We start from the raw sequence: 26,991 nt of genomic DNA on the forward strand, positions 1-26,991 counted from the left end.
TGTATTCAAGGACTGACTGGAGGCAAACAGGACGGATGGATGAATGGATGGATGGATGGAGATAGATGAATGGATGAAGATGGATAATGGATCATAGCTGTTGGGGTAGTTTATCAGTGGTTTGACATGTTAGATCAGTGGGTGGGTGGTTGGATGACCCAATGCAGGGTGAGATTAAAGGAGTTGGAAGGAAAATGTGCATGGTATGGCCTGTAGTTAAATGGATGGGTAGATGATGGGTGCTGGAATGAATAGTCCTGCCAATAAAAGTGTAAAATAGAAAGATGTATGCATTGATTGATGGGTGGTGGACAGATGATTCGATGGACACAGGGATTCCCATGCCATCATCCATTGCAGGCACAGAAGAGCCAGAGGAGTCGTCCCTGCCCTCAGAGGAGCAAAAACATGAGAAACCGCAAAATGAGACCCCCCCATCTGATGCCCGCCCTGTGCAGGCAGTGCTGGGGGATCTGAGAGTCTCCAGTGTCACCCCCAGCTCCGTGGGGCTACAGTGGAGTGTTCCTGAGGGCTCCTTTGACTCCTTCATGCTGCAGTACCGGGATGCCCAGGGCCAGCCCCAAGCTCTGGCCATTGATGGCGGGTCCCGCTCAGTGACAGTACCGGGGCTGTCCCCGTCTCGTCGGTATCGCTTCCACCTCTATGGGTTGCGGGGCAGGAAGAAGACTGACCGTGTCTCTATCGACATGATCACAGGTGAGATGGAAGGTCAGAGGGATGGATGGATGGATGGATAGATGGATGGATGGATGGATGGATGGATGAAGAGACCTCACCCCCATTCCATCCACATCTGTCAGTGAGCACTCGCTGACTTGGACACCACCCAATCAACCATTGACCATTGACCCTTCCACTGACCTGGTGACCAACATTTGCCATCCACTATCATCATCAACATCATCATCATCATCTATTATCCATCATCATCCATAATTTTCATCTACCGTGTATCACCATCATCATAATCATCATCATTCATCAATCATCTTCCATCTATTCATTCTTCAATCCACACATCCATCATCCTTCATCCATCAATGATGGATGGATGAATGTATGATTGCCCGTGGGAAATGAGGTTGGGAGGGACAGAGGCCTGGAGGGATATAGGAAGAACGAACCAGAGACAGATTTGCAATTTGGTGGGGGTGGTAATGGAGGGATGGATGGATGGATGGATGGATGGATGGATGGATGGATGGATGGATGACAGATGATTAATGATTGTTGTTGGGGGAATTTTGTAGCTTTGACATGTCAAATCAGTGGATGGGTAGTTGGATAACCCAATGCAGTGTGAGATTAAAGGACAAGTTGAAGGAAAAGATGCATAGCATGACCTGTGGTTAGATGGATGGGTATGTAATGAGTGGTGGAATGAATGGTCCAGGAGATGAAAGGATGGGTGAAAAGGTGGATGGATGGATGGATGGATGGATGGATGGATGGATGGATGGATGGACGGACTGGTGACTAGTGGGATGGACATTTGGAGGGACACAGACATTTCCACAGCCCTCTCCATCCCCTCTCCATCACAGCTGAAGTAGAGCCAGAGAAGCTGTCCCTACCCACAGAGGAACCCCAACAGGAAAAGTCCGAAACTAAGTCCCCTCTATCTGAGGGATGACTGCTGTGGGCAGTGCTGGAGGAGCTGAGAGTATGTAGGATCACACCCAGCTCTGTGCAGCTACACTGAAGTGTACCTGAGGGCTCATTTGATTCCTTTATGCTGCAGTTCCAGGATACCCACGGCCAGCCCCCAGCTCTGCCCATTTGTGACAGGTTCCAACCAGTGACAATACTGGGGCTGTCCCTGTCCTGCCAGTACCGCTTCCAACTCTATGAGTTGCAGACTAGGAAAAGGATGGACCATTACTCCAACAAGGATATCAGAGGGGAGCAGGAAGGTTACGGGGAGTGTGGAAGTGTGAGTGGATGTGTTAGATGGTAGGTGGTGGATGGATGTTTGGATGGATACAAACATCACCATCCCCTCTCCATGACAGCAGCAGAAGCGCCAGAGGAACTGACCCTGACAACAGAGGAACCACAGCATGAGAAACCCCAAACTGAGGCCCCCACATCTGAGGCCACTCCAGCAACGGCGGTGCTGGACGAGCTGAGGGTCTCCAGCATCACCCCCAGCTCTGTGCAGCTGCAGTGGACTGTCCCCAAGGGCTCCTTTGACTCCTTCATGCTGCAGTACCGGGATGCCCAGGGCCAGCCCCAGGCCCTGCCCATCGATGGCGGGTCTCGCTCGGTGACTGTTCCAGGCCTGTCCCCATCCCACAAGTACCGCTTCCACCTCTATGGGCTGCGTGGAGGCAAAAGGATTGACCGTGTCTCCGTTGACACTGTCACAGGTGAGGCAGAAGGTCAAAGGGATGGAAGGATCAAGAAATGGAGGCATCAAGGGATGCCATGTCCGTCACATACTTACCAGCGAGCAGTCATTGACTCAGCACCATCTGATCAACCATCAACCCTTCCACCAACCTATTGACCAGCACTGTCCATCATCCATCATCCACCATCAGCAGCAAATGTCCATTATCCATCATCATCCATCATCTTCATCTACCATGTATCACCATCATCCATCAATTATCACGCATCCATCTCTCATTAAATGTTTCCCTCATCCTTTATTCATCAAAGATGGATTCAATGATGCACGCATGGAAGATTTTGTGCGGGAAATGGGGGTAGAAGGGTTGAAGGCAGGGAGAGATGTGGTAAAACGGAGACAGAGAGATGGATGTGGAACTGTGTAGGTGGTTGTGTTGGATGTTGGGTGTGTGAGGCGAGGAAAGGATGGATGGATGGATGGATGGATGGATGGATGGATGGATGGATGGACGAATGGATGGATGGATGGATGACAGATGGTGAGTTTTGGGTCTCTTTGTTGGTAGATTACCATATCAGATGAGTGGTTGTGTGGCTGGACAATCCAGTGGAGAGTGAGACCAAAGAAATTGAAGAAAAATGTGCATGGTATGACCTGTTGTTGAATGGAAGGGTATATGATGGGTGCCAGAATGGTCCAAAAGCTAAAAGGATGGGGGGATAGATGAATGGAGGGATGGATGGATGACTTGCTGTGCGGTGGGATAGACATTAGGAGGGACACATGACTGCCTATGCCCATTGCCATCTCCTCTCCAATGCAGCCAGCGAAGAACCGTTGCCCTCAGAGGAGCCCCAACAGGAGAAGCCCAAACCCGAGTCCCCTTCATCTGAGGCACACCCGATGCGAGCAGTGCTGGAGGAGCTGAAGGTCTCCAGTGTCACACCCAACTCTGTGCAGCTGCAGTGGAGCGTCCTTGAGGGCTCCTTTGATTCCTTCATGCTGCAGTACCGGGATGCCCAGGGCCAGCCCCAGGCCCTGCCCATCGATGGCGGGTCCCGCTCGGTGACGGTGCCGGGACTGTCCCCATCCCGCCGGTACCGCTTCCACCTCTATGGATTATGGGGCAGGAAGAAGATTAACCATGTCTCCACCGAGGCTGTGACTGGTAAGGCAGGTGGTCAGGGAGAGGAAGGGTCGGTGGGCATTTGAATTAAGAAAATGGATATATGGAGAGGTTGAGGGATCAAGGGATGAATGAAAGGGTGATTGGAGAAATGGATGAAGTGGTGGAGGAGTGGAGAAGCGAAGGAATGGGTGATTACATGGATGGATGGATGGATGGATGGATGGATGGACAGTGAAATTCCAACTGAGCCAGTGTCTGCTTTGTGCTCTGGGTTTGGGAGTTGCATGGGAGTGGGAGTGTGGATAGAGGATTGGATTCAAGGACTCACTGAAGGAAATGGGATGGATGGAAATGCATAATGCCTGATATTTTGTAAGGGAAGATGGATGGTTTTTTGAGAGATCAGATCACGTCAGATCAGTGTTTGGGTGCTTGGGTGGTTGGATGATGAAATAGAGAGTGAGATAATAGAAGGAGTGAAAAGAAAAAGTGTGTGGAAAGAAACATGACTGGATGGACGGATGGATGGATGGATGGTTGGTCGGTTGGTTGGTTGATTGGTTGGTGAGTGGTATATGGATGTTTGGATGGACACACTCATCACTATCCCCTCTCCATGACAGCAGCAGAAGCGCCGGAGGAACTGCCCCTGACCACAGAGGAACCACAGCATGAGAAACCCCAAACTGAGGCCCCCACATCTGAGGCCACTCCAGCAACGGCGGTGCTGGACGAGCTGAGGGTCTCCAGCATCACCCCCAGCTCTGTGCAGCTGCAGTGGACTGTCCCCAAGGGCTCCTTTGACTCCTTCATGCTGCAGTACCGGGATGCCCAGGGCCAGCCCCAGGCCCTGCCCATCGATGGCGGGTCTCGCTCGGTGACAGTTCCGGGCCTGTCCCCATCCCACAAGTACCGCTTCCATCTCTATGGGCTGCGTGGAGGCAAAAGGATTGACCGTGTCTCCGTTGACACTGTCACAGGTGAGGCAGAAGGTCAAAGGGATGGAAGGATCAAGAAATGGAGGCATCAAGGGATGCCATGTCCATCACATACCTACCAGCGAGCAGCCATTGACTCAGCACCATCTGATCAACCATCAACCCTTCCACCAACCTATTGACCAGCTCCGTACATCATCCATCATCCACCATCAGCAGCAGAAACCATCAATTATCCATCATCATCCATCATCTTCATCTAGCACGTATCACCATCACCATCCTCCATCAATTATCATGCATCCATCTATTCTTCAATGTTTCCCTCATCCTCTACCCATCAGGGAGGCATTCCGTGATGGATGAGTGGAAGATTTTGTGAGGGAATTGGGAGTAGGAGGGTTGAAGGCATGGAGAGATGTGGTAACAAGGAGACAGAGGGATGGATGTGGAACTGTGTAGGTGGTTGTGTTGGATGTTGGGTGTGTGAGGGGAAGAAAAGATAGATGGATGGATGGATGGATGGATGGATGGACAGAGGGATGGAGGACAGATGATGAGTTTTGGGGCTCTTTGCTGGTAGATTGCCATATCAGATGAGTTCTTGTGTGGCTGGACAATCCAGTGGAGAGTGAGATCAAAGAAATTGAAGGAAAATGTGCATGGTATGACCTGTTGTTGAATGGAAGGGTATATGATGGGTGCCAGAATGGTCCAAAAGCTAAAAGGATGGGGGGATGACTTGCTGTGCGGTGGGATGGACATTAGGAGGGACACATGGATGCCTATGCCCATTACTGTCTCCTCTCCAATGCAGCCAGCGAAGAACCGTTGCCCTCAGAGGAGCCCCAACAGGAGAAGCCCAAACCCGAGTCCCCTTCATCTGAGGCACTCCCGATGCGAGCGGTGCTGGAGGAGCTGAAGGTCTCCAGTGTCACACCCAACTCTGTGCAGCTGCAGTGGAGCGTCCCTGAGGGCTCCTTTGATTCCTTCATGCTGCAGTACCGGGATGCCCAGGGCCAGCCCCAGGCCCTGCCCATCGATGGCGGGTCCCGCTCGGTGACGGTGCCGGGGCTATCCCCATCCCGCCGGTACCGCTTCCACCTCTATGGATTATGGGGCAGGAAGAAGATTAACCATGTCTCCACCGAGGCTGTGACTGGTAAGGCAGGTGGTCAGGGAGAGGAAGGGTCGGTGAGCATTTGGATGAAGAAAATGTATACATGGGGAGATGGAGGGATCAAGGGATGAATGAAAGGGTGATGGGAGGAAGGGATGTAGTGGTGGAGGAATGGAGAAGCAATGGAATGGGTGATTGCATGGATGGATGGATGGACAGTGAATTTCCAGCTGAGCAAGTGAATTTCCAGGCAGCCAGCTGAGGTTTGTGCCCTGGGTTTGGGAGTTGCATGGGAATTGGAGTGTGGATAGAGGATTGGATTCCAGGACTCACTGAAGGAAACAGGATGGATGAAGATGGATTAAGATGGATAGTGCCTGATGTTTTTTAAAGGAAGATTGATGGTTGACAGAATTGACCAGATCACATCAGTGGTCGAGTGGTTGGGTAACTGGATGATCAAAGGCGGATGAGATTATAGTAGGAGTGAAAAGAAAAAGTGTGTGGAAAGAAACGTGACTCAATGGATGGATGGATGGATGGATGGGTTGGTTGGTTCGTTGGCTGGTTGGTTGGTGATAGATGGATGTATGGATGGACACACTCATCACCATCCCCTCTCCATGACAGCAGCAGAAGTGAAGGAGGAACTGCCCCTGACCACAGAGGAACCAGAGCATGAGAAACCCCAAACTGAGGCCCCCACATCTGAGGCCACTCCAGCAACGGCGGTGCTGGACGAGCTGAGGGTCTCCAGCATCACCCCCAGCTCCGTGGGGCTTCAGTGGACTGTCCCCAAGGGCTCCTTTGACTCCTTCATGCTGCAGTACCGGGATGCCCAGGGCCAGCCCCAGGCACTGCCCATCGATGGCGGGTCTCGCTCGGTGACTGTTCCAGGCCTGTCCCCATCCCACAAGTACCGCTTCCACCTCTATGGGCTGCAGGGAGGCAAAAGGATTGACCGTGTCTCCGTTGACACTGTCACAGGTGAGGCAGAAGGTCAAAGGGATGGAAGGATCAAGAAATGGAGGCATCAAGGGATACCATGTCCATCACCTACTTACCAGCGAGCAGCCATTGACTCAGTACCATCTGATCAACCATCAACCCTTCCACCATCTTACTGACTAGCACAGTCCATCATCCACCATCAGCAGCCGCAACCATCCATTATCCAACATTATCCATCATCTTCATCTACCATGTGTCACCATCACCATCATCTCTCAATTATCAAGCATCCATCTCTCATTGAATGTTTCCCTCATCCTCTACCCATCAGGGAGGGATTCAATGAGGGATGAGTGGAAGACGTTGTGCGGGAAATGGGGGTAGGAGGGTTGAAGGCATGGAGAGATGTGGTAACAAGGGGACAGAGGGATGGATGTGGAACCGTCTAGGTGGTTGTGTTGGATGTTGGGTGTGTGAGGGGAAGAAAGAATGGATGATGTCAGGGTCCACAAGTATATGCGAGGAACCTGATGGTTTGTTTTAAGGATCTCAAGGCACAAAAGACACAGTGGGGGACAATTCAATTTACTCAATCAAAAATGCACCTTTTTTTAGTGCCAACAAATGCGATAGTGGGGAGAAATAAGTAATAGTGAGAAAGAGAGAGGAAGAGGGGAAGGGGATTATAGCTATCAACGTGGAGGGGTGAGTCCTCGAGGCGTGAAGATGGCTATAGACACGATCTTCTCCAGTGGGGTGATCACAAAAGCGAGCGGGGGGTCTCCAGGGTTTTTATAGGTAACCGAAGCGAGGGGTACAGAGCCAAAGCAGGAACCACCTGGTTAAAGGTTGAATGCTCAGGAACAGGCTGCAAACCATACCTCCCTCACAGACAGACCAGTTCGGACAGGTGGCCTGGGCTTGGTCCCTTGTGCCATTGTTTGTGCGTTCTCTTCTCATGGGGCTGCATGCCAGTCCTCCGAGGCTTGGCAAACATTCCACCTCAGCCAGGCCAGGGGCTCCTTTCAGAGTCTGGGGTCTCAGTCCTCAATCATTGGAGACGGATGTGAGGCATATCACATCCTGGGACAGAATCTGACGGATGGATGGATGCATGGATGGATGGATGACAGATGGTGAGTTTTGGGTCTCTTTGCTGGTAGTTCGCCATATCAGATGAGTGGTTGTGTGGTTGGACAATCTAATGGAAGGTGAGATTAAAGCAGCTGAAGGAAAATGTGCATGGTATAACCTGTTGTTGGGTGGAAGGGTATATGGTGGGTACCAAAATGAATGGTGCAAAAGGTAAAAGGATCGGGGGATGGATGAATGGATGGATTAGTTAGTGGGCAGTGGGATGCCCATTGCCATCTCCTCTCCAATGCAGCCAGCGAAGAACCGTTGCCCTCAGAGGAGCCCCAACAGGAGAAGCCCAAACCCGAGTCCCCTTCATCTGAGGCACACCTGATGCGAGCGGTGCTGGAGGAGCTGAAGGTCTCCAGTGTCACACCCAACTCTGTGCAGCTGCAGTGGAGCATCCCTGAGGGCTCCTTTGATTCCTTCATGCTGCAGTACCGGGATGCCCAGGGCCAGCCCCAGGCCCTGCCCATCGATGGCGGGTCCCGCTCGGTGACAGTGCCAGGGCTGTCCCCATCCCGTCGATACCGCTTCCACCTCTATGGATTGTGGGGCAGGAAGAAGATTAACCATGTCTCCACCGAGGCTGTGACTGGTAAGGCGGGTGGTCACGGGGAGGAAGGGTCAGTGGGCATATGGTAAAGAAGATGAATATATGGAGAGGTTGAGGGATCAAGGGATGAAGGAATGGGTGATGGGAGGAAGGGATGGAGTGGTGGAGGAATGGAGAAGCGGAGGAATGAGTGATTGGATGGATGGATAGATGGATGGATGGATGGATGGACAGTGAATTTCCAGCTGAGCCAGTGTCTGGTTTGAGCCCTGGGTCTGGGAGGTGCATGGGAGTGGGAGTGTGGATGGAGGATTGGATTCAAGGACTCACTGAAGGAAATGGGATGGATGGAAATGCATAATGCCTGATGTTTTGTAAGGGAAGATTGATGGTTTTTTGAGAGATCAGATCACGTCAGATCAGTGTTTGGGTGGTTGGGTGGTTGGATGATCAAATAGAGAGTGAGATAATAGAAGGAGTGAAAAGAAAAAGTGTGTGGAAAGAAATGTGACTGGATGGATGCATGGATGGATGGATGCATGGATGGATGGATGCATTGATGGATGGGTTGGTTGGTCGGTTGATTGGTTGATTGGTTGGTGAGTGGTATATGGATGTTTGGATGGACACACTCATCACTATCCCCTCTCCATGACAGCAGCAGAAGCGCCGGATGGACTTCCCCTGACCACAGAGGAACCAGAGCATGAGAAACCCCAAACTGAGGCCCCCACATCTGAGGCCACTCCAGCAACGGCGGTGCTGGACGAGCTGAGGGTCTCCAGCATCACCCCCAGCTCTGTGCAGCTGCAGTGGACTGTCCCCAAGGGCTCCTTTGACTCCTTCATGCTGCAGTACCGGGATGCCCAGGGCCAGCCCCAGGCACTGCCCATCAATGGCGGGTCTCGCTCGGTGACGGTGCCAGGCCTGTCCCCATCCCACAAGTACCGCTTTCACCTCTATGGGCTGCAGGGAGGCAAAAGGATTGACCGTGTCTCCGTTGACACTGTCACAGGTGAGGCAGAAGGTCAAAGGGATGGAAGGATCAAGAAATGGAGGCATCAAGGGATGCCATGTCCATCACATACTTACCAGCAAGCAGCCATTGACTCAGCACCATCTGATCAACCATCAACCCTTCCACCCACCTATTGACCAGCACTGTCCATCATCCATCATCCACCATCAGCAGCAGCGAATGTCCATTATCCATCATCATCCACAATCTTCATCTCCCATGTATCACCATCACCATCATCCATCACCATCCTCCATCAATTATCATGCATCCATCTATTCTTCAATGTTTCCCGCATTCTCTATCCATTAAGGATGGATTCAATGATGGATGAATGGAAGATTTTGTGAGGGAAATGGGGGTAGGAGGGTTGAAGGCAGGGAGAGATGCGGTAAGAAGGAGACAGAAAGATGGATGTGGAACTGTGTAGGTGGTTGTGTTGGATGTTGGGTGTGTGAGGGGAAGAAAGGATGGATGGATGCCTGGCTGGCTGGCTGGCTGGCTGGATGGACTGAAGGATGGATAGATGGATGGATGGATGGATGGATGGATGGATGGATGGATGGATGGATGGATGATAAATTTTGGGGGAGTTTCATCTGGTGGGTTGCATATCAGATTAGTGGTTGTGGGGTTGGACAATCCAATGGATGGTGAGACCAAAGAAATTGAAGGAAAATATGCATGGTATGACCTGTTGTGGAGTGGATGGATGTCGCTGGTAGGGACACGAAAGAAACACACTCACTCAGGTTCAGAGATGTGCAGAGAAAGAGGAAGTTTATTATCATTTGTGATTTAAATAGGATTTGGAGTCTGGTCAAGGATTGGTAGATGAGAGGAACACCTTTCTGACCCTAGTGGTCAGTTCACCAGTCCATCACAGACTGGTATGAAAGCAATCTACTTGTTTATGTTACATTGGCGAGAGACTCCACTAGAAATATGTAAACAGTCATCAGAAGGCTAAAAAATCAGGGCGACAGAAGGGTATATGATGGGTGCCAGAATGTATGGTCCAAAAGGTAAAAGGATGGATGAAGTAGTTAGTGTTTGGTGGGATGGACATTAGGAGGGACACATGGATGCCTATGCCCATTACCGTCTCCTCTCCAATGCAGCCAGCGAAGAACCGTTGCCCTCAGAGGAGCCCCAACAGGAGAAGCCCAAACCCGAGTCCCCTTCATCTGAGGCACACCCAATGCGAGCGGTGCTGGAGGAGCTGAAGGTCTCCAGTGTCACACTCAACTCTGTGCAGCTGCAGTGGAGCGTCCCTGAGGGCTCCTTTGATTCCTTCATGCTGCAGTACCGGGATGCCCAGGGCCAGCCCCAGGCCCTGCCCATCGATGGCGGGTCCCGCTCGGTGACAGTGCCAGGGCTGTCCCCATCCCATCGGTACCGCTTCCACCTCTATGGATTATGGGGCAGGAAGAAGATTAACCATGTCTCCACTGAGGCTGTGACAGGTAAGGGGGAAGGTCACAGGGAGGAAGGCTCAGTGGATGTATGGATGAAGAAAATGTATACATGGGGAGATGGAAGGATCAAGGGATGGAAGACTGGGTGACTGGATGGATGTCTGGATGGATAGTTCAGGATCATTGGCGGGCTGGATATTGTATGGATAGATGCAGGATTAAAGGAAGAGATCAATGTATCGATCATTGGATCGTTGGGGAAAGAGATGGGTAGATAATCAAAAATGGATGGAGTCTCCCAGGTGACTTAGTGTCTTGGGTGGATGGATGGATGGATGGCTGGACAGTGAAATTCCAGCTGAGCCATGGGCTGGTTTGTGCCCTGGGTTTGGGAGGTGCATGGGAATGGGAGTGTGGACAGAGGATTAGATTCAAAGACTCACTGAACAAAACCGGATGGATGATGGATGGATGAAGGTGGATGATGCCTGATGTTTTGTAAGGGAAGATTGATGGTTTTTTGAGAGATCAGATCACATCAGTGGTCAAGTGGTTGAATGGTTGGGTGATCAAATGGAGGGTGATATTAAAGAAGGAGTTGAGTGAAAAAGTGTGTAAAAAGAAACATGACTGGATGGGTGGATGGATGGATGGATGGATGGATGGATGGATGGATGGACAGACGGATGACGGGTGCCAGAGTGAATGGTCTAGAATATGGAAGTTTCAATGAATGGATGGATCAATGGCTAGATGTGTTGGTTGGTTTGTTGGTTGGCTGGTTGGTGGGTGATAGATGGATGTTTGGATGGACACAACCATCACCATCCCCTCTCCATGACAGCAGCAGAAGCGACGGAGGAACTGCCCCTGACAACAGAGGAACCACAGCATGAGAAACCCCAAACTGAGGCCCCCACATCTGAGGCCACTCCAGCAACGGCGGTGCTGGACGAGCTGAGGGTCTCCAGCATCACCCCCAGCTCCGTGGGGCTACAGTGGACTGTCCCCAAGGGCTCCTTTGACTCCTTCATGCTGCAGTACCGGGATGCCCAGGGGCAGCCCCAGGCCCTGCCCATCGATGGCGGGTCTCGTTCGGTGACTGTTCCAGGCCTGTCCCCATCCCACAAGTACCGCTTCCACCTCTATGGGCTGCGTGGAGGCAAAAGGATTGACCGTGTCTCCGTTGACACTGTCACAGGTGAGGCAGAAGGTCAAAGGGATGGAAGGATCAAGAAATGGAGGCATCAAGGGATGCCATGTCCATCACATACCTACCAGCGAGCAGTCATTGACTCAGCACCATCTGATCAACCATCAACCCTTCCACCAACCTATTGACCAGCACCATCCATCATCCATCATCCACCATCAGCAGCGAATGTCCATTATCCATCATCATCCATCATCTTTATCTCCCATGTATCACCATCACCATCCTCCATCAATTATCATGTATACATCTATCCTTCAATGCTTCCCTCACACTGTATCCATCAAGGATGGATTCAATGATGGATGAATGGAAGATTATCCATGGGAAATGGCAGTGGGAGGGTTGAAAGCATGGAGAGTTCTGATGAGAAAGAGACAGAGAGATGGATGTGCAACTCTCTAGGCGGTTGTGTTGGATGTGAGATGGGAAGAATGGACGGATAGATGGATGACAGATGATGAATTTTAGGGACAATTTCATCTGGTAGTTTGCCATATCAGATGAGTGGTTGTGTGGTTGGATGGTCCAGTGGAGGGTGAGATTAAAGAAGCTGAACGAAAATGTGCATGGTATGGCGTGTTGTTTAGCGGAAGGGTTTATGATGAGTGCCAGAATGTTCCAAAAGGTAAAAGGATGGGGGGATGGATGGATGGATGGATGGATGGATGGATGGATGGAGGGATGGATGGATGACTTGCTTGGCGGTGGGATGGACATTAGGAGGGACACATGACTGCCTATGCCCATTGCCATCTCCTCTCCAATACAGCCAGCGAAGAACCGTTGCCCTCAGAGGAGCCCCAACAGGAGAAGCCCAAACCCGAGTCCCCTTCATCTGAGGCACTCCCAGTGCGAGCGGTGCTGGAGGAGCTGAAGGTCCCCAGTGTCACCCCCAACTCTGTGCAGCTGCAGTGGAGCGTCCCTGAGGGCTCCTTTGATTCCTTCATGCTGCAGTACCGGGATGCCCTGGGCCAGCCCCAGGCCCTGCCCATCGATGGCGGGTCCCGCTCGGTGACAGTGCCGGGGCTGTCCCCATCCCACCGGTACCGCTTCCACCTCTATGGATTATGGGGCAGGAAGAAGATTAACCATGTCTCCACCGAGGCTGTGACTGGTAAGGGGGAAGGTCAGGCAGAGAAAGGATCGGTGAGCATATGGGTAAAGAAAATGGATATATGCAGAGGTTGAGGGATCAAGGGATAGAGGAATGGGTGATTGGAGGAAGGGATAGAGTGGTGGAGGAGGGGAGGAACGGTAGAATGAGCGATTGCATTGATGGATGGATGGACGGACGGATGACTTGATCTATAAATGAGGTAATGAATGGATGCATGGGTAGATCTTGGTTCCGAAAGTGAACTGTTTAGGAGTTGAAAGGCTGAATGGATGGATCAATGGATGGATGTGTTGGTTGGTTAGTTGGTTGGCTGGTTGGTGGGTGATAGATGGATGTTTGGATGGACACACCCATCACCATCCCCTCTCCATGACAGCAGCAGAAGTGACGGAGGAACTGCCCCTGACCACAGAGGAACCGCAGCATGAGAAACCCCAAACTGAGGCCCCCACATCTGAGGCCACTCCAGCAACGGCGGTGCTGGACGAGCTGAGGGTCTCCAGCGTCACCCCCAGCTCCGTGGGGCTACAGTGGACTGTCCCCAAGGGCTCCTTTGACTCCTTCATGCTGCAGTACCGGGATGCCCAGGGCCAGCCCCAGGCCCTGCCCATCGATGGCGGGTCTCGCTCGGTGACTGTTCCAGGCCTGTCCCCATCCCACAAGTACCGCTTTCACCTCTATGGGCTGCAGGGAGGCAAAAGGATTGACCGTGTCTCCGTTGACACTGTCACAGGTGAGGCAGAAGGTCAAAGGGATGGAAGGATCAAGAAATGGAGGCATCAAGGGATGCCATGTCCGTCACATACTTACCAGCGAGCAGTCATTGACTCAGCACCATCTGATCAACCATCAACCCTTCCACCAACCTATTGACCAGCACTGTCCATCATCCATCATCCACCATCAGCAGCAAATGTCCATTATCCATCATCATCCATCATCTTCATCTCCCATGTATCACCATCAGCATCCTCCATCAATTATCATGTATACATCTATCCTTCAATGCTTCCCTCACACTGTATCCATCAAGGATGGATTCAATGATGGATGAATGGAAGATTGTCTACGGGAAATGGCAGTGGGAGGGTTGAAGGCATGGAGAGATGTGGTGAGAAAGAGACAGAGAGACTGTGGAACTGTACAGGTGGTTATGTTGGATGTTGGGTGTTAGATGGGAAGAATGGATGGATAGATGAATGGATGGATGGATGGATGGATGGACATTGTGATGGCCACATGGATGCCTATGCCCATTACCATCTCCTCTCCAATGCAGCCAGTGTACAAGCATTGCCCTCAGAGGATCCTCAACCAGAGACACTCAAACCTGAGTCCCCTTCATCTGAGGCACTCCCAGTGCGAGCGGTGCTGGAGGAGCTGACGGTCTCCAGTGTCACACCCAACTCTGTGCAGCTGCAGTGGAGCGTCCCTGAGGGCTCCTTTGACTCCTTCATGCTGCAGTACCGGGATGCCCAGGGCCAGCCCCAGGCCCTGCCCATCGATGGCGGGTCCCGCTCGGTGACAGTGCCAGGCCTGTCCCCATCCCGCCGGTACCGCTTCCACCTCTACGGGCTGCGGGGCGGGAAGAGGACTGACCGTGTCTCCGTCGATGTTGTCACAGGTGGGGAGGAAGGTCAGAGGATGGAAAGGTTGGGCAGATGGAAGTAGGATGCAGAGATTGATGGAAATATGGAAAAAAAGGTGGATTATGGATGGATGTCTGGAGGGTTGGATGGAGTCATGAGTAGAAGGATGGACATGAATGTTACTGGATGCCTGCAGAAATGGATCGTGAAAGGGTGGATGGAGGGCTGGGTTACAATGGGTGATGGATGACAGGGAGTTTTGTCAGGAGCAGGTGGGAAGTATCAATCATTGAGCGGATGTTTTCTGGGACTTGTCACTGCCCGATAGTGGACAGCGATGTGGATGGGAAGGAGCGATGGGTGGAACTGGGAAGGGAAACTGGAGACAGCTTGGAGATGGAGAGATGACTGGGACCATGCAAGGGTGCAGTGATGAAGGGATTAATGTTTGTTTGGATGGATGGATGGATGGATGGTGACTATTGGATGAATCAAGATGATGGATGATGTTGATTATGATGATGATGAAGATGGTAGATGATGGCAGATGCTGGTCAGTAAGTCCATGGAAGAGTCATGGTTGATTGGATGGGGCTGGGGTCATTGGGTGTTCTGTGATGAGTGAGGAGGGAATAGTGAGAAGGGACTGGGAGGAAATGGTGCATGATGGACAATGGATAGTTGGGTGGATGATGGATGGACATATGGATGGACATACGGATGCCCTCACCCATCATTGTCCCATCTCTGTTGTTGCTGCAGCTGACCCAGAGGATCTGCCCTCACCCTCAATGGACACTCCAACTGAGACTTCCAGAACTGAGGCCCCCACAGCTGAAGACCATAAACCTGAGCATCCCCAAACAGAGGCCCCCTTGGCACAGGCAGTGCTGGGAGAACTGAAGATCTCCAGTATCACACCTGACTCTGTGGGGCTGCAGTGGAATGTCCCTGAGGGCCCCTTTGACTCTTTCATGCTGCAGTACCAGGATGACCAGGGCCAGCCCCAGGCCCTCCCCATCGATGGTGGATCCCGCTCGGTGATGGTGCCAGGGCTGTTCCCATCCCACCGATACCGCTTCCACCTCTATGGGATTCACAGGGGGGAAAGGATTGACCACACTTCCATTGACATTATCACAGGTGAGAGGGAAAGTCAGAGGAAAGAAGGGATGAGAGAGATGGAGGGATGGAGAGGTAGAGGCATCAAGGCATGGTGGAAAGAAGGGTTTCCATTCCCATCCCCTCCCCACCCCACATTAAGCACTTTTCTAGTCTGGGATCATGCAGTCTGCCAGCAACCTTCCCCTTACCCATTGAAGAACACCCACCATCAATCATCATCATCGTGCATCATCTTCATTCATCATCATCAACCATCAACAATCCATGACCATCAGTAATATCCATTACCACCATGCATCATCATCATGATTTTCTATCCATGAAGGATGAACAACTGAATGGTTTTACAGATTCTGGTCTGGATGTTGGGCAGGTTGCTGTCCAAACTGAGGGAAGTAGGTGGATGGGTGGTTGGGAAGGTGGGATGGATGGATGGATGGATGGATGGATGGATGGATGGATGGATGGAGGGTTCCTGCTGTCCAGGTGTGTGTCTTGATGGACAGAAGATTGTCCATGGGAAATGGGGGCTGGGAATGGTGGAGGCAATGGGGGAATATGGAGGGAAAGAAACAAAGAGATGAATGTGGTATTGGGTGGGATGTTGGGTTGAGTGTTGGGTGGATGGTGGGATGGTTGGATGATGATGGTTGGCAGTGATGGACAATGGGTGGGGGGATGGTTGGGTAGGTGATGGATGGACATATGGATGAACACATGGACAGCCACACCCATCACAGTCCCCTCTGCATAGCAGCCACAGAGAAGCCAAAGCAGCCACTTTCGCCCTCAGAGAAGCCCCAGACTGAAGCCCTGCCAACTGAGGACAACCACTCTGAGCACCCCCAAACAGGAATCCCCCCGGTGCGGGCGGTGCTGGGAGAGTTGGGGGTCTCCAGTGTCACCCACAACTCCGTGGAGCTGCAGTGGAGCGTCCCTGAGGGCTCCTTTGACTCCTTCATGCTGCAGTACCGGGATGCCCAGGGCCAGCCCCAGGCCTTGCCCATCAATGGAGAGTCCCACTCAGTGACAGTGCCGGGGCTGTCCCCATCGCGCCGGTACCGCTTCCACCTCTATGGGCTGCAGGGTGGGAAGAGGACTGACCGTGTCTCCACTGACATTGTCACAGGTAAGGGGGAAGGTCAGAATGTGAAAGGATTCTAGAGGTGGCTGTAGGGATGGAAAGATGGAGCAATCAAAAGATCCCATCCCAATCCCATCCCTACCTGCCATTCAGTACCCACTGACACCAGCACCATCCAATCAACCCTTCCACTGGCCTATTAGCCAACACCCACCATCATCCATCGTCATCATCATTTAATTGGATAGATCCATCATCTATCCATCACCCATCACCGATCCCTCCATTCCCAGCTGACCCCACTTCTCCCCAGTTTCCCAGCTGGGTAGTAGAGGATGTGTGGGAGCATTAGCAAGGTGGATGGATGGATGGATGGATGGATGGATGGATGGATGATTATGTTGCTGATGATGATTGTGATGATGGATGGATGATAATGATGGGTGATGGAAGATAGATGAACAATGGATGATTGACAGTGGTATGGCAATGGATGGACAGTGGATGGAGGATGGATGGATGGGTGTTGGGGCAGTGTATTAGTGGTTTTGAGGATCAGATCAGTCATTTGATGGTTGGATAACCCAATGGAGGGAGAAGTTAAAGATGCAGTTGAAACAAAAGTTTCATGGAAAGACATGTGATTGAAGGGATGGATGGAGATGGAGGGATGGATGGATGGATGGGTGGTTGGGTGGATGATAGATGGACTTGTTGATGGACAAGCAGATGCCCAGGTCCATCACTATCCTCCCACCATCACAGCTGCAGCCAAGCAGGAAGAGACGCCCCTGCCCTCAGAGGAACCCGAAACTGAGGCCATCTCACCTGATGCCCTGCCAGCACGAGCAGTGCTGGGAGAGCTGAAAGTCTCCAGTGTCACACCCAACTCTGTGCAGCTGCAGTGGAGTGTCCCAGAGGGCCGCTTTGACTCCTTCACACTGCAGTACCGGGATGGCCAGGGCCAGCCCCAGGCCCTGCCCATCGATGGCGGGTCTCGCTCAGTGACAGTGCCAGGGCTGTCCCCATCCCACAAGTACCGCGTCCACCTCTACGGCTTGCAAGGTGGGAAAAGGATTGATCACGTGTCCACGGATGTCGTCACAGGTGAGGGAGGCTTAGGCCCCATCCGACCTGTGGTGCATCGAAGCCCTCAGATGGTCCTTCAAGCTTGGGGGGTCTGGCAAGTACTTCTGGGGCTTGAGATGGGGATGGGAATGTGAGGCCAGAGGAGTGGAGAGTAGGGGGATGTGTGGACCCAAGGATGGATGAGGGATGAGGGATGATGGTTGATGATGGGTAATGGATGATGGATGATATATGATGGTGGGTTGTTGGTCAATAGGGTTGATGGAAGGACCAGTGATTGAACAGATGGTTCTGGGACCACTGGGATCCATCCATCCATCCATCCATCCATCCATCCATCCATCCATCCACCCATCCACCCATCCACCCATCCACCCATCCATTTTTTTTTCTCCCCAAACATTCCTCTGCCCGTCCATTCATCACCCTTTCAAATGTTCAACCATCACCCAAAGCAACCATCTTCTGGTACATATTTGGACACTCCCGTCTCCTTCCCTTCCCTTCCCTTCCCTTCCCTTCCCTTCCCTTCCCTTCCCTTCCCTTCCCTTCCCTTCCCTTCCCTTCCCTTCCCTTCCCTTCCCTTCCCTTCCCTTCCCTTCCCTTCCCTTCCCTTCCCTTCCCTTCCCTTCCCTTCCCTTCCCTTCCCTTCCCTTCCCTTCCCTTCCCTTCCCTTCCCTTCCCTTCCCTTCCCTTCCCTTCCCTTCCCTTCCCTTCCCTTCCCTTCCCTTCCCTTCCCTTCCCTCATCCCTGTCCTACTCATTCCCTCCAGCCACACACCCTGTCTCCATCTCACTTTGATCCTCCCTCCATTCCAGCTTCATCCATACTTCCCCACATTTTCCTTCATGGTTGCACCAATTGCGCCTTTCCACCATCCCATTTCCACCTGCCATTGAATAAACACTGACAGTGGCACCGTCAAATCAACCCTTGACCCTTGTAATGACATAGTGAGACTGTGTCATCCTCCATCAATACCATCTGTCATCCCTCCGTCATCCATCTAACATCCATCATCCATCATCCATCATCCATCATCCATCTCTCCTCCCCACTACAGTCCCCCCCATCCTACACACCAGAGCTGGGGTATTGGAAACAGCTCAGGGTTGTAGTGATGGAAAATGAGTGATGGATGAGGATGGAGGGGTAATGGATCGGTGGATGGGGGGCTCCTGGGTGGCATGGATGGACCGATGATGAATGCACAGGTGGCCAGATGGGAGCATGTGTGGTTGAGCCTGCGGCTGGTTGGTGCCCTGGGTAAGGGTAAGATGTGTTGGGGTGGGGGTTGGGAGGTGAGGGCAGTTAAGAGGGATAGAGGAAAGGATTTAAGGACTGACTGAAGGAAAAAGGATGAGTAAAGGATGGAAGGATGGATGGAAGGATGGATGGTGTGATGGTGTGGTGAGATGGATGATGGGATGGATGGTGGGATGGATGGCTCAATGAACATGTCGATTCTCACAGCAAACATCACTCCCTCTCTACCACAGATGCAGCAATTCCAGAGCAGCTGCCCCTACCCTCAGAGGACCCCCAGCCTGAAGACCACAAACCTGAGCAGCCCCAAACTGAGGCCAACCAGGGACAGGCGGCGCTGGGGAAGTTGAGGGTCTCCAGTGTCACACCCAACTCTGTGCAGCTGCAGTGGAGCGTCCCTGAGGGCTCCTTTGACTCCTTCATGCTGCAGTACCGGGATGCCCAGGGCCAGCCCCAGGCCCTGCCCATCGATGGCGGGTCCCGCTCAGTGACAGTGCCAGGCCTGTCCCCGTCCCGCCGGTACCGCTTCCACCTCTACGGGCTGCGGGGCGGGAAGAGGACTGACCGTGTCTCCATCGATGTTGTCACAGGTGGGGAGGAAGGTCAGAGGTTGGAAAGGTTGGGCAGATGGAAGTAGGATGCAGAGATTGATGGAAAGATGGAAAAAAAGGTGGATTATGGATGGATGTCTGGAGGGTTGGATGGAGTCATGAGTAGAAGGATGGACATGAACGTTACTGGATGCCTGCAGAAATGGATAGTGAAAGGGTGGATGGAGGGCTGGGTTACAATGGGTGATGGATGACAGGGAGTTTTGTCAGGAGCAGGTGGGAAGTATCAATCATTGAGCGGATGTTTTCTGGGACTTGTCACTGCCCGATAATGGATAGCGATGTGAATGGGAAGGAGCGATGGGTGGAATTGGGAAGGGAAACTGGAGACAGCTTGGAGATGGAGAGATGACTGGGACCATGCAAGGGTGCAGTGATGAAGGGATTAATGTTTGTTTGGATGGATGGATGGATGGTGACTATTGGATGAATCAAGATGATGGATGATGTTGATTATGATGATGGTGAAGATGGTAGATGATGGCAGATGCTGGTCAGTAAGTCCATGGAAGAGTCATGGTTGATTGGATGGGGCTGGGGTCATTGGGTGCTCTGTGATGAGTGAGGAGGGAATAGTGAGAAGGGACTGGGAGGAAATAGTGCATGATGGACAATGGATAGTTGGGTGGATGATGGATGGACATATGGATGGACATACGGATGCCCTCACCCATCATTGTCCCATCTCTGTTGTTGCTGCAGCTGACCCAGAGGATCTGCCCTCACCCTCAATGGACACTCCAACTGAGGCTTCCAGAACTGAGGACCACCAAACTGCACATCCCCAAGCCGAGGCTCATCCATCTGAGGCCCCCTCAGCACGGGCAGTGCTGGGAGAGCTGAAGGTCTCCAGTGTCACACCCAACTCTGTGCAGCTGCAGTGGAGTGTCCCAGAGGGCCGCTTTGACTCCTTCACACTGCAATACCGGGATGCCCAGGGCCAGCCCCAGGCCCTGGCTGTTGACGGCGGATCCCGCTCGGTGATGGTGCCAGGGCTGTCCCCATCCCACCGGTACCGCTTCCACCTCTATGGGCTGCAGGGTGGGAAGAAGATTGACCACGTTTCCTCTGATGTTGTCACAGCTGATAGGGAAGGTCAGTGGATGAAGGGTAGGTGGATGGACGGGTAGAAGAAACATGGATGGATGGATCTTTGGATGCCCATGCCCTTAATCATCCTCTCTCCACTGCAGCTGCAGCTGTGCCAGAGGTACTACCCATGCCCTCAGAGGAACCCCAAGATGAGAAACGCCAAACTGAGCCTCCCCCATCTGCAACCACCTCGATGCAGGCAGTGCTGAAAGATCTGAGAGTCTCCAGTGTCACCTCCAGCTCCATACAGCTGCAGTGGACTGTCCCTGGTGCCCCCTTTGACTCCTTCACGCTGCAGTATCGGGATGCCCAGGGCCAGCCCCAGGCTTTGCCCATAGATGGCGGGTCCCGCTCGGTGACAGTGCCTGGCCTGTCCCCATCCCACAAGTACCGCTTCCACCTCTATGGGCTGCGGGGCGGGAAGAGGATCTACCATACCTCCACTGAGGCTGTAACAGGTGAGGGGGATGGTCAGAGGACCAGATAGATCATGGTATTAATAGATGAAACAATCATGGCCATCTCATCTCTACCTGCCATCTATTACCCACAGACCCCAGTACCATCCAATCAATCATCAACCCTTCTACTGACTTCCTTACCAGCACCTGCCATCATCCACCATCATTGTCATCATCCTCTTTATCTGTCACCCATCATCATCACCATCATTATTATCATCTTCCATCATGATCATGATCCATCCATGTTGGTTGAAGAACTGAATGGTTGAATGGATTCTGGACTGGACTGTGAGTGCATTTCTTCCCATGTTGATGGAAGAAGGTGAAGAGATAGATGAGTGGTTGGATGCAATTGGGAAGTAGAGATGGATGGTGCATTCCTGGTGGGTGGCTGGATGTCCTGAAGGATGGAAGATTGTCCATGAGAAAGGGGGGGTGGAAGAGGTGAAGGCTTGAGTGGATGTAGAGAGAAAGAGTTGGAGAGATGATTGTGGGATTGGTTATGGCATTGGGTTGGATGTTGGGTGAGATGGATGGATAGATAGATGGATAGATAGATGGATGGATAGATGGATGATGAATGATGGTTCATTTTGTGGATGATGAATGTACATTTGGATGGACACGAGCATACCCATCACCATCCCTTCTTCATTGTAGCTGCAGCCATGCCTTCAGAGGAGCTCCAGCCTGAGGACACCCAATCTAAAGATCTCCCAGTCGAGTCCCCCTCAACTGATGCCCCCTTGGCACGGGCAGTGCTGGAGGAACTGAGAGTCTCCAGTGTCACCCCCAGCTCTGTGCAGCTGCAGTGGAGCGTCCCCAGGGGCTCCTTTGACTCCTTCATGCTGCAGTACCGGGATGCCCAGGGCCAGCCCCAGGCCCTGCCCATTGATGGCGGGTCTCGCTCGGTGACGGTGCCAGGCCTGTCCCCATCCCACAAGTACCGCTTCCATCTCTATGGGCTGCAGGGAGGCAAAAGGACTGACCGTGTCTCCACCGACATCGTCACAGGTGTGGGGGAAGGTCAGAGGGGTGACGGTGGGTGAATGAAGGATGATGGGTTGAGGGAGAGATGGAGGATCAAGTAATGGAGAAACACGTGGGTGAATGAAGGGTTCAGGAGGAACACGTGGGTGAATGAGTTACATGAGTGAGTGGATGGATGATGGATGGATGGATGGATGGATGGATGGATGGATGGATGGATGGATGGATGGGTGGATGGACATGTGGCTGTACGGGTACATGTGTGGCTAAGCCCGTGCCTGTTTTTTTCCTTGAGTGAGGGAGGAGCTGAGTGTAGGGATGCAGGGGTGGGTGGGTGGGGGGAGTAGATGGAAGTTTCGTTTCAAGGACTTTAGTCAAAGGAATAAGGATGGATGATGGATGTATGATTAATAGATGGATGATGGATAAATGATGAATGAATGATGGATAATGGGTAGATGATGAATGGATGAAGATGAATGATGGATGAAGCTGGATGATGCAAGATGTGTGTTGGGACAGTTGGTTTTGTGGATCAGGTTAGTGGTTCAGTTGTTGGATGTACCAATAGAGGGAGAGGTTAAAGAACCAGTTGAAGAAAAAGTTGCATGGAGAGAAATGTGAATGGATGCATGAATGAGTGGCTGAGCCCATGGCTGGTTTGTGCCCTGGGCGAAGGAGGGGGTAAGTGAAGGGGGGAGGGGGATAGATGGAGGAATGGATTCAAGGACTGACTGAAGTTAAAAAGATGGGTGGTGGATGGATGTTAGATTGATGATGGATAATGGATAGATAAAGATGGATGATGCATGATAAGTGTTGGGACAATTTGTTGGAGGTTTGATGTATCAGATCAGTAGTTGGGTGACTGGATGATCTGGGTAACTGGTGAAGGAAGAGGTTAAAGATCCAGTTGATGTAAAAGTTGCATGGAAAGAAACATGATTGGATGGAGGGATGGACATTTGGATAGATACATGGATTCTCACATACAATCATCATCCCATCTCCACTGCAGCCACAGCCAAGACAGAGGAGCTGCCCCTGCCCTCCGAGGAGCCCCAACCTGAAGACCCCAAAGGAAAAGATCCCCCAAATGAGGCCACCCCATCTGAGCCCCCCCTGGCACAGGCAGTGCTGAGGGAGCTGAGGGTCTCCAGTGTCACACCCAACTCTGTGCAGCTGCAGTGGAGCGTCCCCAAGGGCCCCTTTGACTCCTTCATGCTGCAGTACCGGGATGCCCAGGGCCAGCCCCAGGCCCTGCCCATCGATGGAGGTTCCCGCTCGGTGATGGTGCCGGGCCTGTCCCCATCCCACAAGTACCGTTTCCACCTCTACGGGCTGCGGGGTGGGAAAAGGATTGACCATGCCTCCACTGAGGCCATCACCGGTGAGGGGCTGCAGGGACTCCCCCAGAGTCCCTCAGGGAGCAGAGCTGGAGTGGGAACAGGGCTGGGACTGGGGCCCAGGGGCAGATGGGAGGAACTGGGGAACTGGGCTGGTCTGAGGGGGCCAGAGAAATGAGGGGGACTAGGGAGCTTGGGGGACCAGGGGGCACTGAGGAATGGGGAATTTAGGGGAAAGTGGGAGCTGGAGGTGACCAGGGATTGGAGGTGACTGGAGATTAGGGGAAGTGCAACACCTGGAGGGACTCTGATCAGCTGGGGACTGAGAGGAACTGGGAGCAGCTAGGGGAACTGGCTACCATTGGGGCCTGGGGTAATCTGGGGCCTGGGTGAAACCATGTGGAACTGGGGAATTGGGGGAACTGGGGCAAACTGGGGCTGGGGTAGAGTTGAGGACTGGCAAAGATTGGGGGAAACTGGGCACTGGGGAGAATTTGGTGGGTACTGGGTAGCTGTGGGGATCTGGGAACTGGGAGGGACTGGGGACTAGGGGAACTAGGAGAAATGTGGGAGATTAGTTATTGGGCTGCCTGGGAGCAGTTTGAGAGTTGGGGTGGATTGGGAGAGCTCAGTGGGGATCAGGGAGAACAGGGACTAGAGGGGGACTGGGAGCAATTGGGGCTGAGGGTACTTGGGAAAACTGGGAGAAACTGGGAGCTGGGAGTAGCTAGAGGACTGCAGGGAACTGGAGATTAGGGGCAATGTAGCACTGGGAACAACTGGCAGGAGAACTGGAAGGAACTGGGGACAACTTGGGACAACTGGGGGGTGTGGGGAACTGGGAGAAACAGGAGACTGGGGTGAACTGGCGTGAACTGGGGACTCAGAGGCCTGGGGGCAGCTGGGAGGGGATTGTGAGGCACTGGGGGAACTGAGTCTGGGGGGAACTGGATGGACTGAACGGACTGGGGGAAACAGGTCTGAGGGAGATTGAGGGGAACTGGGAATGGGAGTGATGGGGGAAAATTGGAGAATGAGGGGAAACTGGGTCCAGGGGAGGACTGGGGACTGGCAAGGAGTGGGGGAAACTGGGCACTGGGAGGAAGTCAGGGGCCTAGAGGAAACTGGAGGGATCTGGGGACTGGGAGGTACTAGAGGAAACAAGACTGGCAGACCCTGGGGGAAACTGGGGACTGAGGGTGACTGGAGGTGGGAACTGGGTCTGAGAGAAAATGAGGGGGAACTGGGGCATCTCCATTGGTGCAGTTTGTGGGAAGGGCCGGTGGGCCCGTGGGAGGGTTTAGGGTGTCAGCCGGGGGTGGGGGGGGGTGGGGGTGGGTTGGGCAGCAGCAGTGTTTTTTTGGGGTATCAGTGGGGGACTTTGGGATGTCAGCTGGGCCATTTGAGGTGTCAGCATTGTGTCCTTTGCCAGGCGCCCCAGGGACCCTCTGGGTGGGCTCTGTGTGGCCCCGCAGTGCCTGGCTGCACTGGGACGCCCTGCACCGCCCCCCTGATGGCTATGAGCTGGAGTATGGCCCCCCTGGGGGACCCCAGCAGGTAACAGCCCCCCAAAGGAGCCTAAAACCCCCAGGAACACCCAGGGTGTCTCCCCAATACCCCCCTGGGAACCCAAATACTCCTTCAGGTATCCCAGTAACACCCCTGGGGACCTCAATAACACCTCAGAGTATCCCACTACCCTCCTTTGGTGATGGCACCCCAATACACCTCCGGGGGACCCCCAATAATGCCTTTGGGCACGTCAATACCTCCCTGGGGACTCCACTATCCTCCTGGGATATCCCAATACCCCTCATGCCCCCAGACCCTGTGGCTGCCTCCCGAGGCTACGTCGCAGCAACTGTGGGGGCTGGAGCCAGCAGAACGCTATGGGGTGCGGCTGCGGGGCCGAGGGGCAGACCCCCAAACTGCCCCCCTCGAGGCTATCTTTGACACTCGTGAGTGAGGGGAGCTAGGGAGTGTGGAGGGACCATTGGAGGGGTGCACCTGGACCCCCGGGTCCTTTTGGGGAGGAGGGGTGGGTTCATGGGCAAGGGTGGGTCCTTGAGAGAGGCACCTGCTTACCTGGGTCCGTTTTGGGGGGGCTGGGTGCTTGGGGAAGGGAGTGTCGTTTTGGGGGACTGGGACATGGACAGCTGGGTTACTGGAGAGGGGGAAACCCATTGGGGGGACACCTGTACCTCGGGGTCCTTTTTTGGGGGTGGGAATTGTGTCCTTTGGGGGGACAGCTGCACCCCTGGATCATCTGGGGGAGGCTGAGATCCTGGGGGTGGCACCAAGACACCTGGAGGGAGGCATTGGAGGGGGCGGCTGTGTCCTTTTGGGAGGGTTGGGTCCTTTGTGGGGGGTGAATATTGGGGGGTGCGGGCTGGGTCCTGGCGAGGGGCCGTTATTGGACGGGGAACAGCCGACCTCCTGGGTTCCTGGATAGGGGTGGGGTTATTAATGAGTCGGGCAGTTTGTGTCCTTTCGGGGAGGGGGCACCAGCACCCCTGAGTCCCCAGAAGCCTGTGGGGTGTCTGAGGGGACCCCCGTGTGTCCCCAGCCCCCCTCCCGCACCCGCACCCCCGGGACTGCACCGAGGAGCAGCTGAACGGGCCAGGGCCCTCGCGGGAGACCCTCATCTTCCTCCGGGGGGACCCGGCCCGGCCCCTCAGGGTCTTCTGTGACATGGAGACGGACGGCGGCGGCTGGCTGGTGGGACTGGGAGCACTGGGGCCACTGGTGGGAGGGGGGGGGGAGCTTCTACAGGAGGTTATAGGAGGCTGTATGGAGTTCTGGGGGGCAAATGAGGGGCTTTGGGGGCAATAGAGGGTCCTGAAGGAGAAGCAGGGGGTGATGGGGAGGCACTGGAGGGGGAACGGGGGGGCACTGGGAGGGGCTGGGGGCCTTCTATAGGGTTTATGGGAGGGAAATAGGGGTATGGAGGGGGTCAGGGGGATTTTGGGGGGGCCCTGACTCTCCCTCCCCCAGGTGTTCCAGCGCCGCCAGGACGGGGGCACCGACTTTTGGCGGGGGTGGGAGTCGTACGCCCGCGGCTTCGGCAACGTCAGCGGCGAATTCTGGCTCGGTGAGGGGGGGGCTCTGGGGGATTGGGGGGACCCTGGGGCTGGCAAAATCTGAGGGGACGTGGGGCCAACGGAGGCCCTCCAGGGATCTGGGGGACAGGGGCAACTTTGAGTCGAGCCAGCTCCTGGGGCGTCAGCATGGGGTACTCAGTGGGGTCCCCAGAACTTGGGGGCTCCCCAGGGGTCCCAGGAGGGGACTCGCAGGATTCAGGGGAGGTCTAGGCAATTGGGAAGCAGGTTTTGGGGTGCAGGGAACGAGGCACTGACCAAGG

General features: G+C 53.5%; 1 protein-coding gene across 8 annotated transcripts in view; it reads left to right on the forward strand.

Moving 5' to 3' along the window:
• Positions 1-26,991, forward strand: part of LOC136304211 (tenascin-X-like) — a 35,626-nt gene that overhangs the window by 7,055 nt on the left and 1,580 nt on the right. The window contains exons 9-33 of one of the 8 annotated variants that reach the window (XM_066207835.1): positions 361-717; positions 2,034-2,390; positions 3,201-3,545; positions 4,130-4,486; positions 5,262-5,606; positions 6,195-6,551; positions 7,903-8,247; positions 8,864-9,220; positions 10,345-10,689; positions 11,486-11,842; positions 12,627-12,971; positions 13,351-13,707; positions 14,254-14,598; positions 15,326-15,706; positions 16,443-16,817; positions 17,538-17,879; positions 19,361-19,717; positions 20,441-20,848; positions 20,932-21,288; positions 21,955-22,308; positions 23,303-23,674; positions 25,063-25,187; positions 25,456-25,588; positions 26,197-26,348; positions 26,625-26,721. In XM_066207835.1, the coding sequence (XP_066063932.1) occupies positions 361-717; positions 2,034-2,390; positions 3,201-3,545; positions 4,130-4,486; positions 5,262-5,606; positions 6,195-6,551; positions 7,903-8,247; positions 8,864-9,220; positions 10,345-10,689; positions 11,486-11,842; positions 12,627-12,971; positions 13,351-13,707; positions 14,254-14,598; positions 15,326-15,706; positions 16,443-16,817; positions 17,538-17,879; positions 19,361-19,717; positions 20,441-20,848; positions 20,932-21,288; positions 21,955-22,308; positions 23,303-23,674; positions 25,063-25,187; positions 25,456-25,588; positions 26,197-26,348; positions 26,625-26,721 (8,022 nt within the window). Of the gene's footprint in view, positions 1-360; positions 730-2,033; positions 2,391-3,200; positions 3,546-4,129; positions 4,487-5,261; positions 5,607-6,194; positions 6,552-7,902; positions 8,248-8,863; positions 9,221-10,344; positions 10,690-11,485; positions 11,843-12,626; positions 12,972-13,350; positions 13,708-14,253; positions 14,599-15,325; positions 15,707-16,442; positions 16,818-17,537; positions 17,880-19,360; positions 19,718-20,440; positions 20,849-20,931; positions 21,289-21,954; positions 22,309-23,302; positions 23,675-25,062; positions 25,188-25,455; positions 25,589-26,196; positions 26,349-26,624; positions 26,722-26,991 lie in introns of all 8 variants that reach the window. The other 7 variants (XM_066207840.1, XM_066207836.1, XM_066207838.1 and 4 more) reach the window with 7 other exon arrangements.

This window comes from Chamaea fasciata, unplaced genomic scaffold (genome assembly GCF_029207755.1).
Source record: "Chamaea fasciata isolate MVZ Bird 193981 ecotype frontalis unplaced genomic scaffold, bChaFas1.0.hap1 SCAF_57, whole genome shotgun sequence".
In the NCBI taxonomy this organism is placed as follows: Eukaryota; Metazoa; Chordata; class Aves; order Passeriformes; family Sylviidae; genus Chamaea; species Chamaea fasciata.